Below are 27,523 nucleotides of genomic sequence, written 5' to 3'. Positions count from 1 at the left end.
ACAAAAGTGTTCCTGTGCATTGATCAGTGGAACAAAAGGTGTTGAAAGTTCCTATCTCATTGCGGAACCAGCTCAGGCAGAGGATTGGAAAAGCATGCACTATCCCAGATTCAATCAAGAACTTGCTAGAATGACAGGATAGACGCCATAATGTAGACTGCATGCACGTTCCTGCTTTAAACACCCTCTTTTTGGATGATGCTGTTTGCAATTCATAATACAAGAATTACTGTGCAAGAATGGCTGTGACAATTTTCGATAAGTGGCTCATGGCTTGCCAACCCCAGAGGCCTTCAAAAAAATCTCAGGTTTGAATTGGCAGATGCCCAAAGAAAACACAAACAAGAAAAAGTAGTGTACAGGTGCTCTAGGGGGCAAAAGAGTGGTACTATTGGTGGTTGGCAAGGGTTTGTATAACTGTGTTATGCCATGGATCAGATAAATGAGTCAGGAGATTGTCGATGGGCCCAACTTTGGTCACATAAGCCTGGACAACAAACCCAACCATTGCAACCATGGCAAGCCTCCCTGCACAAACGATCCAAACAAGCAATCAGCACATCTTATAATTTAAAAAAATGATAAAATAAGCCGACAACAGGTAATAGAATGAAAGGTATAACACACCATTTTTTATCTCCCTTTCCTTCAGTAATTGAGGCTTTCCCAGGCCCACAGCCAAGCCGAAAGGGTTGAACAACGGCCCTCCAGGGTACCTGACCAAGAAGGGTATTTAGTGTATTCAAACCACTTGTGCACAGTTCTTTTGAACAACTGATGAGAACAGAAGACATGTAAACGAACAGGCAAATTGGGCGTAGTACTACAACAGGGTGGTTTTCGAAACTTGACAAGCTGAGATACCAATCCTATCACATGCCGAAGTACTACCTGTATTGATAACTGTGTAAAACACAGAGATGCACAAAGAGAGGAGAGAGAGATGTTGCTCTGTAACAGTGTTTTCTGTATACGTGTATCAATATGTACATAGATCCTAGCCCACATAGCCTCCAAAAAGGTAACACCTATGCCTATGACCTGTCCCACAAACCTGGGATCAGATGATTACCAAAGGGAATGAACTGAAAGAACGCAACACAGCAGAGCATCACGCAAGCGGAAGCACAGCACGTGGACGGAGGCCAACAACCGGCCAGGTCCCCCCCCCCAACCCAAAGATCGAGGACAAGATTTCATTCCAACACCCCCCCCTGGAAATGAAGCCCGATGCCATGAAGAAGGTAGGGTAAGAGCTGAACAAGGCTCTGATACCATGAAAGAACACAGAACAGAGCATCACGCGAGTGGAAGCATAGCACATGGACGGAGGCCAACCGTCCCCCCAAACCCGAAGATCCCATGAGATCACTGTAAAGCTAGGGGATGAGGGAAGACCAATGGGCATTTAGCCCTATATAGAGGGGTCAAGTTGACCCCAACCCACTATGTGGGATAATACACTGCCACATGGCAACATGAAGAGCAAGAGGGCAAGATTTCATTCCAACATGAACTAGCCTTTTTATAGGCTCCCTAAATACCCCTATCAACAGTCGCCGGTTGTCGGCCAGCAGAGGACAAAGTATAAAAAGTAATATATTGCCAAAGTGCCTGGAAATGGCCTCCAGCTCTTTCTGACTGGCTTGGGTAAAATACCTAGCTTTAAACTGGGTTGTTTACTGCCCCAACAGGTTCCTACTCATAGCCTAAAACAGGGATTAAGCCTGTCCACATGCTATGCATGTGACATCCCCTCATGCTAGAAGCTTATCTTGGATGACTAGCCTCACATCACCTAACTCCATGTGGATTCCATCCATGGCATTCTTGGCATCCTGCTTACAAAACTTGAGGCACTCTTGACCACTTGGATCTTATCTTGGAAACCTTCTACCGCAACCTTGGATTGCTCCACTCTCTAATGCTCTGTTCAGAGGTGAGAGACGTGCACCTGTTCTTCTTGTCCCTCCTTGGACTAGAGACATACCTTTCTTGGGCTGAGAGATTGATCCCTCTTGAAAACTTGCAAACCCTTGTTCCGCTGCTCATCCTTGTACCATGGCAGTCAGGCTGAGCATCTAGGCCCTAGGGGCTTCATACCCCATGATCCCCACATGGGGGCTCTATCATTTTGGCTCCACCGAGATACTTGATATTGAAGAACCACTTGCTTACATTTTCCTAACTGGAACAAAAACAGCTACCCTTGTATTGTGCATTTTCCAATCATGCACCAATTCAGCACCATGGGATCATCCATGCCACCATTTAGTTCACATCACCGCAAGGTCACGACACTGGTGAGTGCTTCATCCCTACGCGATGAAGTAAGGGTAGGTGGGACATGAACATCAAAGATACCCTGGGATACCAATGTCACATGCAGAAGAACTACCTGTATTAAGAACTGTGCAAAACTCAGAGATGAACCAAGAGAAGAGAGATAGATGTTGCTAGTAGCCTTTTTATAGGCTCCCTAAATACCCCTATATACAGTCAGCCAACAGAGGATAAGCAAAAAATGCAATGTAATGCCAAACTGCTTGGAAATGCCCTCCAACTCCTTCTGACTGTCTTGGGTAGTGGTGCATGCACAGAAGCTCTTTGTCTTCTTTCAACCCTAAACACCTTTCCATAGGAACATGTAGACGCAAAATGCAAACAAGAGATGGAGAGAGAGCTGTATTTTCAATATATTCATGTTGTACAAAAAGGGTACGTCAATCTGGCAGCCATAGGCCTGCCTTGACAAGGTAATCTTGGACTCAAAGAACCCTATTCTAAGACCCAATCCCTAAAGGACTGAATGCTCTACAAGTTCTTGGCTGAGCCCTTTTATAGGGCCTTGGGACACCACATATGCTGGCCGACTGCGGCCAGCAGCAAAAAACACATAAAATGTTATCTTTGCGCCGACCAGTCCAATAGCACCTCCAATGCCCTCCCGACATGTTCCTGCACCCACAAGATGCTTTTGGGATCCCCTCTATCCTGCTCATGCCCTAATTCATCTGTTTCTCTGCTGCCCTTCAGGGATGAGCATGTCCATGTGCATGCACATGACATTCCCTTCTACTAAACTTGATGACGGGAGTCCAACTTCTGACCCTCGGTGACTGTCAACTCCACATATGGTCTCCCCACATTGTATTTTCAGTATATTCATATTGTACAAAAAGGGTACATCAATCTGGCAACCATAGACCTGCCTTGAAAAGGTAATCTTGGACTCCAAGAGCCTTAGTCTAAGACCCAATCCCTAAAGGACTGAATGCTCTACAAGTTCTTGGCTGAGACCTTTTATAAGACCTTGGGAATCCACATATACTGGCCGACTACTGTCAGCCAGCAGCAAAAGACAAAAAATGTTATCCTTGCGCCGACCAATCTAGTAGCACCTCCAGTGCCACTCCATGAGAGTCTACTCACAAAGCTTTGAATCGTCAACTCCATCACACATAGCACATGCTAAGCTATGCCATCCCCTATCACACCATCACCAACCAAGAGTAACGTTCATACATAAGATATGCCACCTTAGTAGACAAATCTTCATAGATAAACCATCTAACAAATTTTCTATCACTTCTCCTATCCCCATTTGGCAACCCAAGTGCTCATTCCCCATCTTCATGCCACCTTATAGGAGGCCAGCATCCTTCTTAATGCCTGTCGTGTGACCACGACGTGGATTCCAAGTGCTCCAGAATCCCAAGTGTGTGTTCCCACTGGCCAGCTCCAAGCCCAGGAACACCTATGTCACGTGCATCCCGCACTTGGATGCCACGTAGACATTTCTGTACAGAAGGTGCAGGACCTGGGATGGTGAACTGGTCCCATGTGAGCCCAGTCCGGGACGAGTCAGCCAGGGATCCATCTCAGTTGTCCGAAGTCAAGTGTGCATTGTCCTGCAGAGTAGTCTAAGGTCAAGTGTGCACTGTCCTGCACATGAAACAGTGCCAGTCCGCGCTGTGAGTCTCCCTCTGGAATGATGTCAGTGATTTTGTGTATCTGGTATGGTACCGGATGCCAGATCACTAAGTAGTTAGTGTTTAGAACAAGGGGCCAGCCCATAGGGCTACCCCAGGTCTTTGTGTGGGCATGGGGATGGTGTGAAACCACCCCCATGAGGGCCAAGAAAGCCCTGGCTGAACCCACCAGCCATGGAGGGGCTGTAGGACAGCCCTAGGGGCAAGCTAAAGGTAAATTTCAGGAGAATACAGCATTTTCATGGCTGTAGGGCAGGTATGGGACAGCCCATAAAGGCTGCCCAGCCCTCATGAGGTTTGCAAAGGCCTTGTCCAGCCAATCAGAAGCAGGCGCATCATGCCCAGCTTGTTAGCATAAAGAGGCTAGACAAGCCAAGAAGGTGCTAAGCAAAGGGGTGAAGGGTTTCAGGTCAAGGGCAGGGAATTTCCAGCCAAGAAAGGTCCAAGATTTCTGTATTTTCTTTCAGATTTACATCATTCTAATAAAGCAAATACACCATCCGTGGTGGGGGCCCTACAAAGGGTCTTTGGGACCCAATACTGTGTCCTCTCCATCTCTCTCTCCCTCTCTCTATTTTCTGCACATCTCCTTTCAGTTTGTGCATTAATTTCCGTTGCGAAAAGAGTGCTGATTTCTGAGTATTGAAGTTACCGATTCTTCTCCGAAGCTTTCGCACGTTACAGTGGTATCAGAGCCTACTTCAAGTACAAAGATTCAGCAAAGAAACCAAAATTTTTTCTCGCTCGTGTGGTTGGTGTTTAGACGCCGGTGGACAACCCCTTTCGGAGTGACTCCTGTCCCTCGAAGGACGGTTGGTTTTCAGCCTCCGGACGTCTCCCACACAGATAGTGGATGGTCAGATTGCATTTCGGAAAGGTAGTGCATTTTCCTGCTATGGCGAGCTTCGACGACGAGAGAGACCAAGAACCATGGGACCAGAGTGCACCAAGCAGCCCAACTAGGGCACCAGGCTTGAGTGTTACAGACATGTTCCAACAGATGATGCGAGCAATCGCAAAACAGACAACCAAGTTGGATGAGCAGAAGGCGCAGATCTTGGCTCTGGAAGAGCGTACCCGTTCTCCAACGTCGCGTTTTCCATCTCCTCCTCCCTCTCCTTCCGTATCCCAGATACCAGATCCTCGACACAGGGACTCTCTCGCGGGGTCATAGCCGCAGCCAAGCTCTTTGCTTGAGTTGCAGATGCATGCATTGGAGATCCGACAACGAGAAGACGAAGCCATGCGACGTGTGGAACATGAGCGTTACCTCAGAGCTTTGGACGCCAGATTGACACTGGCGGCGCCCTCGAATCATTTTCCCGAGAAAATGAACTTCGGTAAGTATAATGGTAAACTCGACCCCACAACTCTTTATTCATGGTTGCATCAGTTTGAAGCTTACTTTGCCGCAGTTAGAAAGACAGATACTGACAAAGTGATCTTAGCCAGTTGGTACTTGGAAGGTGAGGCCATTCCTTGGTGGACTCAGTGGGCTCATGCCCACACCAGAGTAGGTGTGGCAGCTTGTGTGTGTGGGACGAGTTTGTCTGCGACCTTAAGCAGCGGTTTCTACTGCCCCACTACCTTGAGCGACTCGAAGACGAGTTCAGGGGAGTGTGTCAGAACGCGCAACCAGTCCTTCAGTTTGCCAATAGAATTTCGACTTTATGTCTACAATTAGGCTTATCTGATACGGACAAGAAAGGGCAATTTTTGTATGGCCTGGACACGCAAATCCAATGGGAGGTGCGTATGTTTAGGCCAGCCACCTTTGAAGACGCACTCTCGCTCGCGTAGAGTGCAGAAATGAAACATAATGGTACCAAGCCCAAGACTTCCCAGCCGGCTACTCCCAGGGCTACCGCCTCAGGGAGTAAAGGCCAGAACCAGATGGGGTCTTCCCCAGAGCCCGGGAGCCTCTGGCTCCAAGAACTCGAACAATGCGTCTAAGCTTACTCCAGACCAGAAAGCGGAGGCAGGCAAGACAGGTGGCAAGTTGAGTGCTGAGGAGCTTTCTCAGTACAAGGAGGAGGGTATATGTTTCTTTTGTCATACAAAAGGACATACTTCTCGGGATTGTCCGAAGAAGCCTCCAAAGCCCGCCACCGCCGCCTCCACAGCTTCCGTGGTGAGCTCAGCTCCCACACAGACCCCAGCGGCTACCCCTAGTTCTTCAAACCCCGGTGCTTCAGTTGGAGCAATTATTAGCCGAGAGCTCGAAGATAAGCAGAAGGGCGCCCATGACCAGGAGTATGAGCGCAACGAATTGCTCAAGTCCTTTGGCTACATAGGTGGCCAGAGAGTCGTCGTCCTGTTTGACAGCGGCAGCACGGAGGATGTGGTCACGGAACATGCCACTAGGCGTGCCCGTTTCGATCTGACTTCGGTGGACAAACAGGTTGAGGGTTTTAGCACAGGCATGACAACGAGCATCAAGTATGAAGCTCTAGGTGCTAAGTTAGTGATTCAGGGCATAGAGTTTGTGCGTGATTTTATGGTTGCCCCTCTTGTAGGAGCAGACATAATTTTGGGTATTCAATGGTTTCACAAGTTTCTTCCTGATGTCAAGTGAGACAAGCACATGTTCGAGATCAATCGGAATGTGTCAAACGCCCCACTGACCATTAAGTGTGAGCCAGGAATTCCGAACTTTCCGCTCATAAGCCACTTGTTGCAGGCTAAGTGAGCAGTCAGGAAAGGCGCACAATGTGCGATGATTTACATCCAGACAGCCCAGACGATGGCCAGTGCTTCCGAGAAGTACTCGGTTCTCCATGAAAAGTTCCAGAAGATTTTTCTTCGGGACAGCCTCCCTCCCCAGCTCCCCCCATCTAGACCAGAGGACCACAAGATTGACCGGAACCCCCAAGCAAGTTTCCATATCGCCTTTCCAAGGCAATGGAATCGGAGTTGGACCGCCAACTCCAAGAATTGTTGCAATCTGGCTTCATCCACCCCAGCGTGTCGCCATTTGCAGCACCGATCTTATTTGTCAAGAAGAAAGATGGGTCCTCCCGTTTGTGTGTCGATTATCGTGCACTCAACAAGCTGACCATCAAGAGCAGATTCCCGATGCCTCGAATAGATTATATTCTCGAGAGGCTGAATGGAGCAAAGGTGTTCTCGAAACTTGATTTAAAAAATGGGTACCACCAGGTGCGGATTGTGGAGGGGGACATCCCCAAGACAGTCTTCCGTACAGAACGGGCCCACTATGAATTTGTGGTCATGCCAATTGGCTTGACGAATGCCCCAGCTACATTTAACCGCATGATGATGCGTGTTTTCCAGGATTTGATTGGAAAGTGTGTGTTCATATTTCTAGACGACACGAGGAGCTTTCACTTTTTGACAAATATCACAGCATTGTACATATGTAAACACATCTCGCCTCATCTCTGGCCAACAATATTGCCGTTCCAATTTCTCCATAGTCAAATTCATGCCCCTATGACCACCAATAATGGCGTCATGGAGAAGAGCTGCCCTGAACGACTTCATGACACACAGTTGGCCTTTGTAGAAAAGCCAACCATCGCGTATCAGAAAGTGGCATGGTCCTGTGGCATCCAATGTCTGTTCCCACTGTGTACCGAATTCCTCGGAACCCGCGTACGTGTGCTTCATGTCATCTAGTCCTGTATCAACAAGATCGAGTCTAGTGATCTCAATCGAACTCACTTGTCCCTTCCTGCTCAAAGCATCGACCACTGGATTGGCCTTTCCTGGAAGGTACTCAATCATACCATTGAATTGTTGGAATATCTGACTCCAGCGGTGTTGTCAATCACTTCATTGCGCACTTGGCATTGTCTGAATCCAGCGTAATGCCCGATGGTCAGTGCCAACCTTAAAGTCACGGCCATAAAGAAAATGTTTCCAATGTTTCAAGGCCTGTATAACTACTAGGAGTTCACAATCGTAGATTGAGTAATTTTTCTCTGCGGGCAGTAACTTACGAGACATGTAAGCTACTAGATGACCATTCTGTTGTAACACACCGCCAATTGCAATATTACTTGCATCAATGATCAGCTGAAATGGCTCGTCCCACAAGGCAAGTGCTAAACAAGGCGCTTGTGATAAAGCCACCTTGAAGTTCTTGAATGCCTCCAACGCTCGTGGAGTCATTCAAATCTTTTGCTCACACCCTTTAGCAGATCGGTGAGATCCGCCGAGAGATCAAAAAACTTGTCTATGTGGGTGGAGTATGCCTGGCATATACCCACAAAAGATCTAATGTCATAGGCTGTCTGAGGTACTTCCCAGTTGACAATCTCGGCCACTTTAGCCGGATCTAGTCGAATGCCTTCAGCACTAATTATGTATCCCAAGTAATGCACCTGGAACAGACAAAATTCCGACTTCTTTTCATTGACGTAGAGCTCGTTGCTTTCCAGCAACTTAAGGACTTTCTCCACATCAATGTCATGCTGCTCAACCGTAGTCGAAAATACCAGTATGTCGTCCAGAAATATGAACACACACTTTCCAATCAAATCCCAGAAAACACACATCATCATACGGTTAAATGTAGCTGGGGCGTTCGTCAAGCCAAATGGCATGACCAATTCATAGTGGGCTCGTTCTATACGGAAGGCTGTCTTGGGGATGTCCCCCTCCACAATCCGTACCTGGTGGTACCCACTCTTTAAATCAAGTTTCGAGAACACCTTTGCTCCATTCAGCCTCTCGAGAATATAATCTATTCGAGGCATCGGGAATCTGCTCTTGATAGTCAGCTTGTTGAGTGCACGATAATCGACACACAAACGGGAAGACCCATCTTTCTTCTTGACAAATAAGATCGGTGCTGCAAATGGCGACACGCTGGGGCGGATGAAGCCAGATTGCAACGATTCTTGGAGTTGGCGGTCCAACTCCGATTCCGTATCGCCTTGGAAAGGCGATACGGAAACTTACTCGGGGGTTTCGAGCCTGGGAGGAGATCAATCTTGTGGTCCTCCGGTCTGGACGGGGGAGCAGGGAAGGGAGGTTGTCCCGAAGAAAAATCTTCTGGAACTTTTCATGGAGAGCCGAGTACTTCTCGGAAGCACTGGCCATCGTCTGGGCTGTCTGGATGTATATCATCTGTAACACACGGAAGCTCTGGGAGTCTTCTTTCAGCCCTAAACACTTTTGGAAACCATCTGATGCAAAACGCAGATATAGAGAGAGAGTAGAGAGAGAGAGAGAGAGAAGTGCTAGAAATTCAGTATATTGATATGGTACAACAAGGTACTTCTACTACAGCCATAGGCTGCCTTACATAAAAGGTGGTAACACACCAAAATCTTCTACTATTGGGACCCACTTCCTAGTGGAGTGAATGGTCACAACAATGAGCACACTGGCTATTTATATGTGTCTTTGACACTTGGTATGCTGGCCGACTGCTAGTCGGCCAGCCCCATAAATGTAGTAAATGCTCTTTAATACAGCCAACTGGTCCTCCTACGTGCACCTGCTGCTGCCCCTGTCCTCTTGTTTTAGCCGACCACTTCAGTGAGCAGCCGACAGCCTTGTGTGCAGCCAGCAACACCTGTCCTGCAGCCGACAGCCATCTGACCTTCAGCTTGCTCTCCACGCCTGTCTCCAGTCTACACTGCCAAAAGTGCTCTGTGCTCTATCATCCTGGTTCTACCTGGTTCATACTCTTTATCTGGCTGCCTCTTCTGGATTAGCACCAGATTTAGCCCTGCAAACGTCCATGGCATCTATGATGCACATGACATCCCCCTCTACTAAACTTGATCACGGGAATCCAACCTGCCCTTGGATGACTGTCATCATCCCAATCTTTTCCCGAAGTCCCTCTGTCATCATCCATCCCTGGCAACCCTTTTTCTCTGAAAACCCGGCCTGTTCTCCAAACCACTGTCTCTGACGAAGATCTATGCATCTGTTTTCCTCTAGTCCACAATCCGTTCCTGCCCTGACTCTGAACACCGTCTTGGTCTTCATTCCTAAGAAATGAGTCTGGCACCCTCACATCACCCTTGGAGGATAAACCTCCTTTGGGACCGTTGCCTGAGAACCTATCTGGCTCACAGGACTGCCATCCCCTTTGGCACTGTGGAACACCACCAACCAACCTCCTGGGAGTTCTTCCCGATTCTGTGTTCCTTGCCTTGGGCTTCGAATCCGTGTACTTTCCTGTACCTTGGACCTGTACACCATCATCTGGGACTGAATCAGTGTTTAGCTTTGCTGAGCCTGATGCTCTGATACCAATGTAACACGCGGAAGCTCTGGGAGTCTTCTTTCAGCCCTAAACACTCTTGGAAACCATCTGATGCAAAACGCAGATATAGAGAGAGAGTAGAGAGAGAGAGAGAGAGAAGTGCTGGAAATTCAGTATATTGATATGGTACAAAAAGGTACTTCTACTACGGCCATAGGCTCCCTTACATAAAAGGTGGTAACACACCAAAATCTTCTACTATTGGGACCCACTCCCTAGTGGAGTGAATGGTCACAACAATGAGCACACTGGCTATTTATATGTGTCTTGGACACTTGGTATGCTGGCCGACTGCTGGTCGGCCAGCCATAAATGCAGTAAATGCTCTTTAATACAGCCAACTGGTCCTCCTCCTTACGCCTGCTGCTGCCCCTGTCCTCTTGTTTTAGCCGACCACTTCAGTGAGCAGCCGACAGCCTTGTGTGCAGCCAACAACACCTGGTCCTGCAGCAGCCGACAGCCATCTGACCTTCAGCTTGCTCTCCACGCCTGTCTCCAGTCTACACTGCCAAAAGTGCTTTGTGCTCTATCATCCTGGTTCTACCTGGTTCATACTCTTTATCTGGCTGCCTCTTCTGGATTAGCACCTGAGATTTAGCCCTGCAAATGTCCATGGCATCTATGACGCACATGACATCCCCCTCTACTAAACTTGATGACGGGAATCCAACCTGCCCTTGGATGACTGTCATCATCCCAATCTTTTCCCGAAGTCCCTCTGTCATCATCCATCCCTGGCAACCCTTTTTCTCTGAAAACCCGGCCTGTTCTCCAAACCACTCTATCTCTGAGGAAGATCTATGCATCTCTTTTCCTCTAGTCCACAATCCGTTCCTGCCCTGACTCTGAACACCGTCTTGGTCTTCATTACTAAGAAATGAGTCTGGCACCCTCACATCACCCTTGGAGGATAAACCTCCCTTGGGACCGTTGCCCGAGAACCTATCTGGCTCAGAGGACTGCCATCCCCTTTGGCACTATGGAACACCACCAACCAACCTCCTGGGAGTTCTTCCTGATTCTGTGTTCCTTGCCTTGGCCTTCGAATCCGTGTACTTTCCTGTACCTTGGACCTGTACACCATTATCTAGGACTGAATCAGTGTTTAGCTTTGCTGAGCCTGATGCTCTGATACCAATGTAACACGTGGAAGCTCTCGGAGTCTTCTTTCAGCCCTAAACACTCTTGGAAACCATCTAATGCAAAACGCAGATATAGAGAGAGAGTAGAGAGAGAGAGAGAGAGAGAGAGAGAGAGAGAAGTGCTGGAAATTCAGTATATTGATATGGTACAAAAAGATACTTCTACTACGGCCATAGGCTGCCTTACATAAAAGGTGGTAACACACCTACTATTGGGACCCACTCCCTAGTGGAGTGAATGGTCACAACAATGAGCACACTGGCTATTTATATGTGTCTTGGACACTTGGTATGCTGGCCGACTGCTGGTCGGCCAGCCATAAATGCAGTAAATGTTCTTTAATACAGCCAACTGGTCCTCCTCCTTGCGCCTGCTGCTGCTGCCCTTGTCCTTTGGTTCAGCCGACCACTTCAGTGAGCAACCGACAGCCTTGTGTGCAGCCAGCAACACCTGTCCTGCAGCCGACAGCCATCTGACCTTCAGCTTGCTCTCCACGCCTGTCTCCAGTCTACACTGCCAAAAGTGCTCTGTGCTCGTCTATCATCCTGGTTCTACCTGGTTCATACTCTTTATCAAGCTGCCTCTTCTGGATCAGCACCTGAGATTTAGCCCTGCAAATGTCCATGGCATCTATGATGCACATGACATCATCGCACACTGTGCGTCTTTCCGGACTGCTCGCTTAGCCTGCAAGTGGCTTATGAGCGAAAAGTTCGGAATTCCTGGCTCACACTTAATGGTCACTAGGATGTTTGACACATTCCGATTGATCTGGAACGTGTGCTTGTCCCACTTGACATCCGGAAGAAACTTGTGAAACCATTGAATACCCAAAATTATGTATGCTCCTACAAGAGGGGCAACCATATGCCCTGAATAACTAACTTAGCACCTAGAGCTTCATACTTGACGCTCGTTGTCATGCCAGTGCTAAAACCCTCAACCTGTTTGTCCACCAAAGTCAGGTCGAAACGGGCACGCCTAGTGGCCTATTCCGTGACCACATCCTCCGTGCTGCCGCTGTCAAACAAGACAACGACTCTCTGGCCACCTATGTAGCCAAAGGACTTGAGCAATTCGTTGCACTCGTACTCCTAGTCATGGGCGCCCTTCTGCTTATCTTCAAGCTCCCGGCTAATAATTGCTCCGACTAAAGCACCAGGGTTTGAAGAACTAGGGGCAGCCACTGGGGTCTGTGTGGAAGCTGTGCTCACCACGGAAGATGTGGAGGCAGCAGCGGCAGGCTTTGGAGGCTTCTTAGGATACTCCCGAGAAGTATGTCCTTTTATATAACAAAAGAATAATCTACCCTCCTTGTACTGAGAAAGCTCCTCAGCACTCAACTTGCCACCTATCTTGCCTGCCTCCGCTTTCTGGTCTGGAGTAAGCTTAGACGCATTGTTCGAGTTCTTGGAGCTAGAGGCTCCCGAGCTCTGTCCTGGGAAAGACCCCGTCTGAATCTGGCCTTTTTCTCCCGAGGCGGTAGCCTTGGGAGTAGCCGGCTAGGAAGTCTTGGGCTTGCCACCATTGTGCTTCATTTCTGCACTCTGCGCAAGCGAGAGTGCGACTTCGAAGGTGGCTAGCCTAAACATACGCACCTCCCACTAGATTTGCGTGTCAAGGCCATACAAAAACTGCCCTTTCTTGTCCGTATCAGATAAGCCCAATTGCAGACATAAAGTCGAAATTCTATAGGCAAACTAAAGGACTGGTTGCGCGTTCTCATGCGCTCCCCTGAACTCATCTTCGAGTCGCTCAAGGTAGTGGGGCAGTAGAAACCGCCGCTTAAGGTCGCGGACAAACTCGTCCCACACATAAGCTGCCATACCTAATCTGGTGTGGACATGAGCCCACTGAGTCCACCAAGGAATGACCTCACCTTCCAAGTACCAACTGGCTAAGATCACTCTGTCAGTATTTGTCTTTCTAACTGCGGCAAAGTAAGCTTCAAACTGATGCAACCATGAACAGAGAATTGTGGGATCGAGTTTACCATTATACTTACTGAAGTTCATTTTCTCGGGAAAATGATTCAAGGGCGCCGCCGGTGTCAATCTGGCGTCCAAAGCTGCTAGGTAGCGCTCGTGTTCCACGCGTCGCATGGCTTCGTCTTCACATTGTCGGATCTCTAATGCACGCATCTGCAACTCTAGCAAAGAGCTCGGCTGCGGTCGTGACCCCGCGAGAGGGTCCCTGTGTCGAGGATCTCGAATCTGGGATACGGAGAGGGAGGAGGAGATGGAAAACGCGACGCTGGAGAACGGGTACGTTCTTCCAGAGCCTCAATCCACGCCTTCTGCTCTTCCAACTTGGTCGTCTGGTCTGCGATTGCTCGCATCATCTACTGCTGGAACATCTCTGCAACACTCAAGCCTGGTGCCCTAGCTGGGCTACCTGGTGCACTCTGGTCCCATGGTTCTTGGTCTCTCTCGTCGTCGAAGCTCGCCATAGCAGGAAAACGCACTTCCTCTCCGGAGCGCAATCTAACCATCCACTATGTGTGTGGGAGACTTCCGGAGGCTGACAACCAACAATCCTTCAAGGGACAGGAATCACTCCAAAAGGGATAGTCCATCGGCATCTGAAAACCAACCACACGAGCGAGAAAAAATTCTGGTTTCTTTGCTGAATCTTTGCACTTGAAGTAGGCTCTAATACCACTGTAACATGCGGAAGCTTCGGGGGAGATCAGTAACTTCAATGCTCAGAAATCAGCACACTTTTCGCAACGGACTTAGCGCACAAAACTGAATGAAGATGTGCAGAAAATAGAGAGAGAGAGGGAGAGAGAGGAGATGTCATGACCCTGTGTTTTTCTCTGGACAAGATGCAGGTGTGCACAGGGACATGGTGGACAGTGTGAATGGCATCAGGTGGGAGTGAAAATGGAAGCCCATGTGTGGAAAACCCCAAGTGTGAAGGGGGGCAAAGAGATTTTAACTTAAAAGGTTTTAAAAACCTTTAAAAATTATTATAAAGTCCTTCATTAAAGAAAAACGTGGCCCATATGCTATTCTGGGGCCACGTGTGCTTTTTGGGAAGAAGAGGGGCTGGCAAGCAAAAGAGGCGCCTATCTCTTGAGGAAGCATGTGTTTTTTGGAAGAAGTGGGCTGCAAGGAAGCATGGGGATGAACAGCACGTAGGCTTTCTCTCTCTCTTGCTAAGAGTCGACTGCAGCATACACACGTGTTTTTCTCTTGGAAAGGGTGGGCGGCTGGACTGCAGCTACACGCAGGAGATTTGGTTCATGGGAAAGCTGGCGACTGGTTGGGCTGCACGCTGAGGACACACAAGCTTTTCCCTCTTTGCCACAGGCTTCTGTACTGGTCGGGCAGCACACAGTCTCTCTCTCTTTCGATTTAGGAAGGCTGGCGGGCTGGGCTATTAAGGCACAGAAGCTACAAGCGCAAGTGAATAGTTCCTTAGGCATGCTTTTTGGAGATTAAAGGGCTGGCTGCTGTGCTGTGCTACAGAACAGAGACACAGGCCTCCTTTCTCTCTCTCTCTCTTTGGCTTTTTGGAGGATAAGCTGGCTGCTGTGCTGCAGAGTACATAGGCGCCTGCAGGTTCTTTCCTTTCTCTTTCCTTTGCTTTTGGCAAGATGGTTGTCAGTCTTCCGGCTGCAAGACAAGAGGACAAGACAATTCGGGGCTTTTCCTCGTGTCTTTTTCTCTCTTGTGGAAAGCGACATAAAGACTGTAAGTCTCTCTTTCTTTGTGAGCAAGTGGGACTGCAGGTGATGTCTTTCGGAGTCTCTCTTTTCACTGGCTCAAGACTGTTACAGAGTGGTTCTCTCTAGCCCTTTGTGAGAGGAAGGGTTTGGCAGTTCAGAGGGTGGAAACAGGACTGTTTATGGGCTGTTTTTGTTTGGCTGCAAATTCAGCTATGTACTTGGGTTTCTGGCTGCAAGTACAGGTCATTTGGTTATGTTTCTTGGCATGGGAGAGATGCAAGCTCGCATGGCTGCGTGCTCATGGAGCAGATTGTTTTCTTCCTGCTAGAAAGGAACAGTGGGACCTACAATTATGGGCATCTCTATGTTGCCAGATGTTTCATGAGGGAACAGGTAACTAGATGTATGGAAACAGGACAGAAGTTTCAAAGGGAAACAGGCCTAAGGGTTTCATGTGGAAACAGGTCGTAGGTTTCTCGAGGAATCATGTTTTTGGGTTTCTCCAGGAGATAGGTCACATGCAAGCAGAAGGTACAGGAGTGGACACATGCTTGGTACAACCTTGCTACTGATTGGACAGGGGACAGGAGATCCATGACAGAGATGGATAGTATCCTTGGAAAGTAGAGAGGGTTGGTACAGGTGTGTCAACTGTATGGTATGCTGTGCTGTGATACGAGTTCTCTTTTGAGAGACAGTTTGGGAGTCTGTGTTGTGATGCAGAAGCACTGGATGTGTCAGGGAGTGATGCTGTTCATAGTGTGAGAGGCTATGGATGGTTGTGGCAGCCTTGATCATGGGAGAAAGCTTCTGTATGCAGACTCAATGTGAGAGAGCCTTTTGATATGAACAATGGCTGGACTTGTTTGGGGATACCGTGTGGACAAGAAGCCAGATGCAGGTTCTTTGCAGGCTTCAGGGGTTCCATTTTGACGGCTGAGTTCCCAGCCTTATATTGTAATCAAAGCTCTTTTAATCAGTTAAAGAAATACCGCAAGGGGCGCCACTGCGATTTGGGGCCAATCGGTGTCCGTGTACTGTTTGCAGGAGCCCCTGTTTGTTTTCCTTTTCTAGGTCCTCAATGGTGTTGAAGTGTTTTATGTGCGAGTGTTTGTTTCACCGCCCGTCAAGGCCGGTTTACAGGAGAGGACACAGAATTGGGTCCCAAATACCCTCTGTAGGGCCCCCACCACGAATGGTGTATTTGCTTTATTAGAATGATGTAAATCTGAAAAGAAAATACAGAAATCTTGACCTTTCTTGGCTGAGAAATCTCTGCCCTTGACCTGCAGTCCTTCACCCCTTTGCATTAGCACCTTCTTGGCTGTCCTAGCCCTAGTATGCTTGAGCACTTGGTGAAATATAAGATAACACAATGACTTGAGCTCTCACCTATTTATACTTACCTATAAACAGGAATCGGCCGGTTCTTATTCCAAGCGGCCTGCATAAATTCTGTCCACGACTGTAAAATCAGCATTAAATGCTGAATAAATCACATAAAATCTGCGCATCATTTCCCTTGATGGCTGGACACTAGGCGCCTGAAAACAAGGGGCTGGGCACTGTTTCGCAATCAGTTTGGGGGCTGGGCAGCCTGTATGGGCTGCCCCATACTTGCCCTACAGCCATATAAATGCTGTATGAACAGTCGGCTGCCCCTAGCATGCCCCTAGGGCTGTCCTACAGCCCTTCCATGGCTGGTGGGTTCAGCCAAGGCCTTCCTGGCCCTCATGGGGGTGGTTTCACACGATCCCCATGCCCACACAAAGACCCGGGGTAGCCCTATGGGCTGGCCCGTTGTTCTAAAAGCAAACCCTAACTAACTACACAATAATCTGGCATCTGGTACCATACCAGATACACAGAATCACTGTCATCATTCCAGAGGGAGATTCACAACGCGGACTGGCATTGTTTCATGTGCAGGACAGTGCACACCTGACCTTGGACTCATGTGCAGGACAATGCACACCTAACCTCGGACGACTGAGATGGATCCCTAGCTGACTCGTCTCGGACTGAGCTCACATGGGACCAGTTTACCATCCCAAGTCCTGCACCTTTTGTACAGATATGTCTACGCGGCATCCAAGTGCGGGATGCACGTGACAACACCATGTATGTCACAGTGAACATGTGTGTTTGTATTTGCTCAGCTAGTCCCATAGACCATTATCACACGCACACGCTTGCTTTGTATGAGTGACGACGCAGAAGCACACACACACACTCTTAGTGCTTTGGCTGTCTATAAGTACAGCTGTAGGTACAACATCTTTGTCAGTAGCATAGCCACACATAAAAGTATATGTAAGAATTGTACCCGGGCTCTAAACCTTGAAGTGCTGGTTCTATGCCCAAAAATGAGTCCTCTGTTCCTTGAGAACCAGGCGCCACAATATCCATGTATCTTTTTGTCTCAACAAATCTGAAAAAAAAGGAAAAGATGCTGCAATCAAGTAGCCATAAGAGCACAAACTCTTACCGTGTAAATTAAGGAAAACCCACATCCTTGGATACAGAATATACAAATCTCACCACCCTGTGAGTCTATACTACAACAGAGAAGAAAAACAATCATCAAGGGATACCCCATCAAAATCAGTTGAACAACAAAAAGTGTCTTTGTATCCGCAAAGTCAAAATGAGTGGCTCCAGCTTCATACCACACAGGAAGGTCCTTCAGCCCTGTTGTTCTTAGCAGCTGCAAAAGAACAGACCTTCAGAGTTAGAGAGAGAGAGAGAGAGAGCAATCATTATTCACAACGCCCCACATGCTCCATGAGTACCCCCACACACACCACGAGCTCCATGAGTACACCCAAACGCACGTACACGTGCACACACAGCACATGTATTAGTTTACATCTTCAGCCCAGAGCCTTTAATGTTAATTAGAGAGAGAAAAGAGAGGATTCTAGCACCACATGCTGAGCATGCCATGCACACACCCAAACTCACACCCACACAACCCCACCCATGCATGTACTTCTAAATAAACCAATGCCCTGCATTTGCAAGAAAAAAGGAAAAAAAGCAATGAAGACCAGCGCTTAAAAAGCAGAACCAATCAAATTTACTTAAAGCTATGCAGGGTCCTTTAAAGGTTCTCTCTCTCTCTCTCTCTCTCTCTCTCTCTCTCTCTCTCACACACACACACACAAAGCCCATACCATAATTGCATGGAAATGGAAACCACTCATGTCTGCACATAGAAAACAGCAGGTCTTGGCATAATCATTTCTACTCATGTCTGCACATAGGAAACAGCCCATTATATAATAGATAGGGAAAGTAAAATTTTCTTTATTTTTTGTAGAAAAGAGGAGAGACATAAAAGCAAACTTAGGATAGATCATAATTTGGAGGATATTACAAGAAGGAAGTTTGGGGAAAATCAAAACTTAATGGAAAAAAATGTGGGGAGGTTCTATTAGGAAACTTGAAACAGTAAAAAAATGGAAACGGCAACTCTAGAGAGATGGCATTTCTGCAATTTATGCTAGGATACAGTAAAAATGTACATCAGCCACATGGCTCACACAGAACCTATGGCCCCAAAAAAAACCCCCACAAAAGATCCTCTAAAGGATCATGACCATGCAAACCTGTACACTAATAAGAAAGCCTCCTAGCCAAATAAGCATCCCAGATAAAAGCATCAAAGATGAGCCAGCCGAGCCGCCGTAGACCATAACGAAATAACATCTGCATCCAGTAGCTGAGCTGAGAGAAGAGAAGAAAACTGCCAAAGCAGCAAACCGCGGATACGTAGAATGTGCCCATGTATTCCAGACAAGGAATCAAAGATGTACCCATTCCGTGTAGTCCAAATATGCCAAATTCCTGTCCATCTAAGGAAATGGAATATCACAAGGTGACTGTCCGAAGTAATGACTTGAGGACAAATCCCAAATATCCACTGATGAGCCGAAACAGTAGACCTCTCTACTGCCTCCCAAACGCGAGAGACAAAAGACCAAATCTGACGGGCCACTGGACAACTCACGAACAGATGCATAACTGTTTCAATGCATGTCGTGCAGAAGAAGCAAGAGGCCAATGTAATTTTACGACGGCTGAGCTGATCCCGTGTAGGTAACCCTCCCACCAACATCCTCCAAATGAAAACCTTACCTTGGTAAGGGAGTTTAGACTGCCAACCACGCATAAGAGTTTTCTGCCACCATGATTTAGACTTGTGCAATCCCCACACCTTATTGGCCTTGGCTGAAACCCAATCTTTCTCTGATACGAGCTTATGATAGACCTAGTTAGCTGAAAGTGATAACAAGTCACCAGATTTACACAGTGCCCAATCAAGCCAAGGCTGATCTACAGATGGCCGAGGCAATGGAGTAAAAGGCTCAACTGCATACATGATGTCAACCCATAGTGGCTGAAATGTCCGAGGAACCTTTAAGTGCTGCCAAATACGACGAAACGAATATGGCCTGTCACGACCAGGTATCACAGCATCTCGGAGACCATGCGGTTGAGTCGTATGCGTGAAGCATCTCTGTCTGGCCAAAAAATGACACGCGACTCCACAAATGTTTCGAACTGCAAAGAGTTCAAAAGTAGTCTTTCATGACCACGATCCCACCGAGTCAATAGTAGAACTTCATGCCAAGAAAGGAGAATATGCGATAAAACTGTGAGATGAGCGAATACGGACAGGATGAGCCGCATTCACAATGTCCCACCATGAAGCCTGCACACGTGTCCGTCCATGTGACAATCCCTCCAACTCAATCAAGTCACGAGCCATGAATACCCAAGGCTGCTCCTGCAAACACATATCCTGAAAAAGCGCCCACCTACGCGCCACCATATGCAAGCGGACATCCAGTAAAGCAGTCCCACCCATTCTTTTGGGTGTCGTAATGTGATTCCAAGCTATCCATGTTTGACCCATAATATTTCCTTGCCTCTTCCACAGCACAAACCGAATGGGAGCAACCAAACGGAGAAGAGATTTGTGCGTCCAAGGTAGCAAAGGCAAAAAATAGGAAATCATGCTAAGCATAATAACCTGAGCTACCTTAACCCTCACGTGCATAGGCCACCCTTGAGCTTTCCAATACACAAATTTATCCGAGATCCGAGCAGAAATCCAAGCAAGAAGCGCTTGGGGGTCCACATCCACACCCACCGGATATCCAAGATGACGAACAATGTCTCCTGTATGCACCACACGGCCTTGCCACCCTAATGCCTCAAGATCAAATTCCGTGCATACAATGAGGGCTGATTTTGTTGAATTTATTTTCAGCCCAAAAGCCAATGCAAAATTATTCCAAGCTTCCATTGCTCGATCTATATTGGCTTTTTCGGCCCTGAGAAACATAGAAGTGTCATCCGCAAGGGCTTGAGCAACCAATTGCTTGCCATGAGGGAGATGCAAACCAACCACTTCACCATGCGATGCCATAGCATCTAGGCGAGATAACATAGGATGAGTGGCAATGGCAAAGAAAAGAGGGCTAAGAGGACAGCCCTGCCGGAGAGAACGGGTGAGAGAAATACCATCCGAAAGTCCTCCATTGAGCATAATCCGCGTGATAGAGCCAGAGCCAAGTAAATGCACCAAATTAGCCATTTTGGGACCAAAGCCCATGGCTGTCATTAATTGAGAAAGGAAAGACCAGCTGACATGATCAAAAGCTTTTTCAAGATCCAGCTGCACCATCACAATCTCTTGCTTCTTTGCCTTGGCATAGTCCACTCCAATTTGAACATTAAGAATATTATGCAAAATATTCCTGCCATGCACAAATCCATATTGATATGGATGAATAAGAGTAGGAAGCACCTTCTGCAAAGCGATTGGCAAAAATCTTTGTAAAGATTTTATACATAATACCCATAAGTGAGATCGGGCGCCATTGAGCCAAAGAAGTAGGCGAAGGGACTTTGGGTAACAAACGAAATATGGCCAACTTCCAATCGGCAGGCATATATCCCTCATCCCAAACCCTTTGACAAATAAGCGTCAAAGGCTCTGCAAGCTGATCAGCATATTTTCCGAAAAACTCATTTGTCAAACCATCCCAACCAGGGCTCTTTCCCATGGGAAGTTTGGAGAGAACAGCTTCCACTTCTCCTTGAGTAACAGGAGCATCAAGTTGAACCGCCACATCAGGGTCAACTTGATATCGTACTTCAGCAAACAATGACTCCCTTGCAACCAGGACAGCCGGTGAGACATCCTCTCGAGGGGCAAGCAAATCTTCATAAAACCTGATGCAATGTTGAATAACCTCAGAAGGTTGAGTAACAAGGTTGCCTTGGGCATCCATCAGCCTAACAATATTCTCACGCATATGTTTTTGATGCAACTTATCATAGAAGCGATGAGATTGACAGTCAGCATCCCGCAAAGCATCAAGACGTGCAAGTAGTTTAAAGCGAACATATTGTGCTTCTTTCACCCTAGATAGCTCCTTTTTTAGCCATTCTATGGCATCCACAACTTCAGCATCCATAGAGTCAATAAACATGAATGCTTGCAAGCCCTTTAAAAGCGACTCAAGAAGAGCCACATGCTGTTTTTGTATAGAGGCATTAGCAAGACCATAATGCCGCGCTAATTTCCGAGTGTTGGTAAGGAACACTGGCCAAGCATGATAATCACCCATGGACACTCTTGTGGAGAAATGTCGTATCAACTGACACATATAAACATAAAAAACTTCATGCTCCAAAAAAGCGTGATTTAAGCGCAAAGACAAGCGTCCCAGCAAGCCTTTATATGCATCCACAGGATGATAGACCATTTCAAACACAAGCGGCCAATGATCCAAGAAAACCTGTTGCTGATCAACCATCATAGTAAGAACCTCAGGCAAAAAGAGATCTTGATGTAAAATATACATCCTATCCAATCTAGCATAAGTGCCCCGAAACTGTTGTGAGGAGGCATAAGTGTAACCCCTTTCATCTGGATGCAACCAAGACCACATGTCTTGTTTTAGCGACCTTGCTGCAAAAGCTTCCCACGCCATTCTCTCCGGGCCATCCATTACAGAATGAGGCGACGTGGCTTGCTCCCTGGAGACACACATATTAAAGTCTCCCATCACAAAGCCAAGATGAGAGATTGAAAGAGCACACAAGTCATTCCACAGCAAATGGCGTGCACGAGCATTATTTGGAGCATACACCCCTAACAACCATAAAGGCGTATCATCCCAAACAATCTGTATCACTAGAAATCTTCCATGAACATCTTGAATCACAAGAGAAGGCTAAAACTGCGAACGAACAGCAAACAAGAAAACATGAAACCCCTTATATACATAGGCTTTGCCAGCCAACTTATGCTGCTTATGTTCAACTGCACACAAAACATCCCAACCATGACAAAAAGTTGTATGCCAAAGCCCGAACTGCTTTTGGCGCGAAGAAATACCCTTTACATTCCATTGTACAATTTTCATAAGCCTTCCCAAAAAAGGAATCAACAAGGCCATGTACTAGGCCCAGGACAATCTCCCAAATCACGAACCTTTTGAAGCATTGCATTTTTAGACATGGTATTTGTGATCTCAGACTGCCCTTGGAGTTCCCGAGCACGTGCCGAAGGGTAATGACCATCCCATGGCGAGATGACCTCACCCTTCAAACCAAACACAAGAGGCAATTGTTGTTGTGCTTCTTTTGTTAGGCGACTTCTAATAGGATAGCGTTCTACTCTATCCACCCCAAGAGCCCCTGTACCCTGAGAAAGTTGGCCTCCCGGCCTCTCAATCCTAGTCTGTTGCTAGACACCCGAACCCAAAGGGCAACGAGCATATGTATGTAAGGGCCCCTGATGAGTACACAAAGGCCCCCGCCAAACAGCATCTGAGAAATCCCCCCGCGGGGCAACAAATCGTGTCTTTTTACCACGTACTTCCACCCATGGCTGCTCAACCTCATTCTGAACATCCACATGTACATCCATGTGCTGGGCATCATGTAAAGGAGCATCATGCTCATCTTCCACGGGCAACTGCCCATCAACGATATCCTTGGTAGCAACAACTTGTTCTTTCTTAGGACATTCGGAGACAAAGTGGCCCATCTCACCACATTTGAAACAATGGCCAGCAAATGTATCCCACCTCAATTCATATATTAAAGGTTGCAGCCCAGCCATATTGACACGCAAATGTGTCGGCCCAGGTCTCCCAGTATCCCACAACATGCATAGACGATTTCGGTTTCTAGATGTCATTCGAGGCACCACCAAGACATCACCGATACCTCGCATGAGACCTGGTAAAACACACCAAAACATTGGTGGGAATTGTTTCACTTCAACCCAAACTGGGCAAGCCTGGCGCAACATATCTTGGTACTCTGCCATAGGCTTCCACGGAACCACATGAACCAACTGCCCATCCAAAAAGAGTGGCACCTGCTCCAAGACTGCCCTACGGGCGTCCGAAGTGCAAAAAAGTATTTCATAAAAGCCTCTCGGACCATCATAAATCTCCTCAAGTGCCTCAGGCGACACCAAGCGGCCCAACCATGCTCTAAGACGAGGCAACAACGGAATACGCCCAGTAAAGAAGGAGATAGCAGCACGATCATGAAAATCTGTTAGCTGTTGTAGCAACAAAGGAGTCTCCATGCATACATCAGCCACACCACCATTATCTTACTGCAGCCATTTGCACGCTATTCACATATTCTTCACCAGTGATCTGCAGCAAACGTGCAAACTCCGGAGAAGGTACCTAAGAACTTTCCTCTGCATTCTCTCCAACATTCCCCGGAGTGTAGCTTGCATCAACATCAAGCCTTTGACGTTTTTGTTGCTCCGAGGCATCTGAAGCATAACCCACATCCTTCTTGATCATCTCCTCAATAAGATCCATGTTAAGGCTATTGGCAGCCATGCCACCAACAGCAACAGCCGGGTCATCCAAATCCATGTACGAAAGCAAAGAAAACCCGTTCTCACAAACCCTAATTCAGCACCTGCAAACCCTAATTCAGCAGCTGCAAACCCTAAATCAGTAGCTCCAAACCCCAAATCAGCACCATGTACAAGAATCTCTGCACAAGTCCAGTCCTCTGCAGCTCAAGGCTCCTAACGATTTGAGGCGCCAGGCGCTTGCAGGCGGGCCGAAATCTCTACGCCGCCGCCGCTGCTGCTGCTGATTGCTCCATATTCTTCCTCTCAGCTCTGCTATTGCTACCCAGCACCACCACCACCACCTGATGGGACTGTACTACGTACCTCTGCTGAGCGGCCTGTTGATGGCGACTATCTGCTTCTCTCTCTAGGATTCTCCTACGGTCATGTAGGGAATTTGAACTATTTTTAGTTTTATCTCTATTTTCATTTTGTTGCCCCCGAAGTGGAATGTAATCACATGGATGTATCTGATTAGTCCTATAGGTCAGATGTGGCCTCTAAAGGACGTTAATATAGTTTTCTTTCTCTCTCTCTCTCTCTCTCTCTCTCTCTCTCTCTCACACACACACACACACACCCCTGGCTGCACACATGCATACAATAATTCACATCTTCTACATAAACAAATGAACTGAATGTGTAAGAGAAAGAAAAAAGGTGATGAAAACTTTCAGTAAGAAGAAGATACAATCAAATGTATTTAAAAAGTTATGCATGGTCATCAGAAGGTTCTTACATCTGTGAAAAGGATGCCTGCAACACCAGCCATTGCAAAGCGAGCGTGTATTAGCTCAGCCTGCACATACCACCGGAGAGCATCCGGCTCTTTGCCAAGTTCTAGGGGATCAAAACCAAAATCTCCTGGAAGACTACAGTTTAGAGTATGCAGATTAGCACTCAAATGGGATTTTTTTTTAATTGAAAAATTTTTTTTGTCATAAAACTAAAGATAAAAAAAGCTAGAACACAGAAGACAGTCATGCAAGATTTTATAACCATTAATTAACAATATATAACAATATGCAAGAGTGAATGCAATCTCTCTCTCTCTCTCACTCTCTCTCGCCATCTACAAGCCGTCCACAAACCTCGGCATCCTCGGTCATGATTATTACCACAAGACTGCTTGACTTGGCATCTTGGGTTGATTACTATAAAGTGAAACAAGCATGGTGACGGGTGACACTACACATGTAGTGTGATGACAGCTCTCTCTCTCTCGTTGATTAGTAGGACGTTTTTTTCTTTTGACAGACCACAGAGACAGCCCAAGATCATAGCTCAAGATCAGCATGGTCTTCATAGGGACATGTCTCTGTGGTTTATCAAAATAGGTATTGTGTCTTATAGGTCATTTTGGCCTTCCGTGCAATCGATGATAAACCACCCCCACCTCTCTCTCTCTCTCTCTCTCTCTCTCTCTCGCTCTCACACACACACACATACACACAACCACACCTGCGTGCACACTCCTAGCCGTTGGTTCTTAGTATGTTTGTTTGTATGATTGGGCCTCGTAGGCCATATTCAGCCTTCGCAGACGATAATTGATTCATCTCAAGATCCAAAACCCTCTCTCTGTCTGCTAATTGATTTATCTAAAAACCTAAAACCCTCTCTCTCTCTGTCTCTCTGTTATCCACATTCTCCCGCCCCCAAACACCCTCTTCCCAAGCAGTTGATGTCTCATCTCAATTTGATTTTTGAATTCAAGAGCAATGCAGCAGAAAGAAAGGCAGAGAGGGCATACGATCCATTAAGGTAGGCGGGCGGGTCCAATCCAGGTAGCCAAAGGCGCCTCTCCTCCTGCTCCTTCTCTGGAGGCGATAAGTCCGCCCTCACTACTGCATAGAAGGCCTTCATGATGCGCTTGCCGCACTGCTGCTGATGATGCTGTCCTGGGCGCCTCCACCCCTTGCCTGGCAGGGGTTCACGCGGCTTCAACATCCCCATGCTGCAGCCACTGCATGTGGCCATCATCGCCATCTCTCCCTTCTCTCGCACACGGTACGCACGGAGCTCCTTCTAATTGCCCATGAGCGTGCGCGTGAGACCACCCTCTCCTCTCATCTACACTAGGCCATTCCCACCCACAAACAAGACACTTAGAAGGCTTGCCATTTCTTTTCCTCTTGTTGTTTCAAAATATGGTGGCATAGAGGTTGTTCCATATCATCACTAGGCCCAAGCCCCCATGGATAATACCCTCAACCTCCGGACTCATAGGTCTCGGGTTCGAGCTTCGGTCTCGGGTTCGAACTTTGGCACTAGTGTTATATATAATACTTTGGCACTAGTATTATATATAATGATAACTATAACTCTCTCTTTTTTTAAGTTCCATATTATGGTTTTAAGTATGATTCTAGTTTATTTTCATGAAGTTATGGTAGTTGTTGTTAGGCGAGTTTTTCTCATTCAATAGCCACTCTTCTAGCCTAGCCTCTCTTTGAATTTCCCTCCATTCAAATCTTTAATCTCTCAAGCAAGCCTCTGAGCTTTCAATTAAATCTCATCTTTCCTCACATATTATTTATGCATGGACAATAATGAAGAGATTTGATTTTTTGGTGACATCAAATGAAACCAAAAAGTCATATTTGCTTCCATTGATTTTCTATACCCAATTTCTCCAAGTGTTGTTGCATCAAAAGAAGGCAATCAAGAAGTGTTGCTACATTGTTTAATGGAGGTGTATGGATATGTTTAAAGGGCATTAATTTTTGCTATTTAAAACGCAAGTGTCTAAAATTAATGATAATGTTTTACTACACTTATATTTTTGCAAAGAAAGGAGTTAATTACAATTTTAGTACTGTTTAATGTTTTATAGAACATCAAAAACAATTCTAAGAAGTGATTTATACATGTAGACCTGGATGATAAGTATGCTCCTCTCTATAAGAGAACAGAGGCTTCTAAGGTCAACCCTTATGTTGCTATATGGGTGGAAGGTATTGGGTATGTGCTAGCTCTACTGCCACGTGGTTGTGGTTGGAGAGAAAGCACCGATTATCCCATATGGTGATCTATCCTTGCATGATATAGTATATAAATATATATAAACACCTCTAAGGCCCCTCTCATCCTTGCAACACCCTTTGGGTAAGTGGATAACAAGATGATGAGAGATCGGGGCGGGGGGGGGGAGGGAGTGGGGGGATGGGGATGGGGATGGGGATTCACACTTGGTTCTAAGCGTCTCCTTTGGCGTAGTGCATCATGGACCTAACAATGGTATCAAAGCCTCTACCATGTGTTGCATTACGGTCATTGTTGTGCTTCTCTTTGGTGGTTGTTGCTGAAAGCATGTACTACCGTATGTGTGGACAAGTCATTAGTATTCAGGCGTAATTGTCGTCTGCATAGCGTTGGGTAGAATCACTGCTATTGTCACGTGCCTCTGAACCCAGTGTCGTGAGCCTCTAGGTATTGCCTTAGTAGCTCTACCGTCAAGGGGGGGTATTGGTTGTGCACTAGCTACTGCCACGTGGTTGTGGTTGGAGAGAGAGCATTGATTATGCCATAAGGTGATCTACCTTTGCATGATATAG

The 27,523-nt window shown here is 47.0% G+C and overlaps 1 protein-coding gene across 1 annotated transcript; it reads right to left on the bottom strand.

Annotated features, from left to right (window-relative positions):
- On the bottom strand, positions 1-26,079 carry LHCA5 (photosystem I light harvesting complex protein 5). Its single transcript, XM_086780755.1, has 6 exons — positions 25,720-26,079; positions 24,706-24,838; positions 17,650-17,762; positions 17,382-17,486; positions 628-716; positions 1-528 (listed from the first exon to the last, which is right to left on the bottom strand). Exons 1-6 carry the CDS (start codon positions 25,953-25,955, stop codon positions 389-391), a joined length of 816 nt encoding a protein of 271 aa, XP_086636881.1. The 5' UTR covers positions 25,956-26,079; the 3' UTR covers positions 1-388.
- Between the last annotated feature and the right edge of the window lie 1,444 nt (positions 26,080-27,523).

This window comes from Cibotium barometz, chromosome 42, assembly GCF_041138505.1.
Source record: "Cibotium barometz isolate CiBa-2024 chromosome 42, ASM4113850v1, whole genome shotgun sequence".
NCBI classification, from domain to species: Eukaryota; Viridiplantae; Streptophyta; class Polypodiopsida; order Cyatheales; family Cibotiaceae; genus Cibotium; species Cibotium barometz.
This window is presented reverse-complemented; position numbering and strand designations above follow the sequence as displayed.

Excerpts from the sequence above, each read along its gene's own strand:
- LHCA5 (XM_086780755.1), bottom strand. The coding sequence starts at position 25,955 with ATGGCGATGATGGCCACATGCAGTGGCTGCAGCATGGGGATGTTGAAG. Across the intron at positions 24,839-25,719 it reads CCCGCCTACCTTAATGGATC|TCTTCCAGGAGATTTTGGTT; the intron begins GTATGCCCTCTC and ends TCTAAACTGTAG. Across the intron at positions 717-17,381 it reads CTTCAAGGTTTAGAGCCCGG|GTACCCTGGAGGGCCGTTGT; the intron begins GTACAATTCTTA and ends CTTCTTGGTCAG.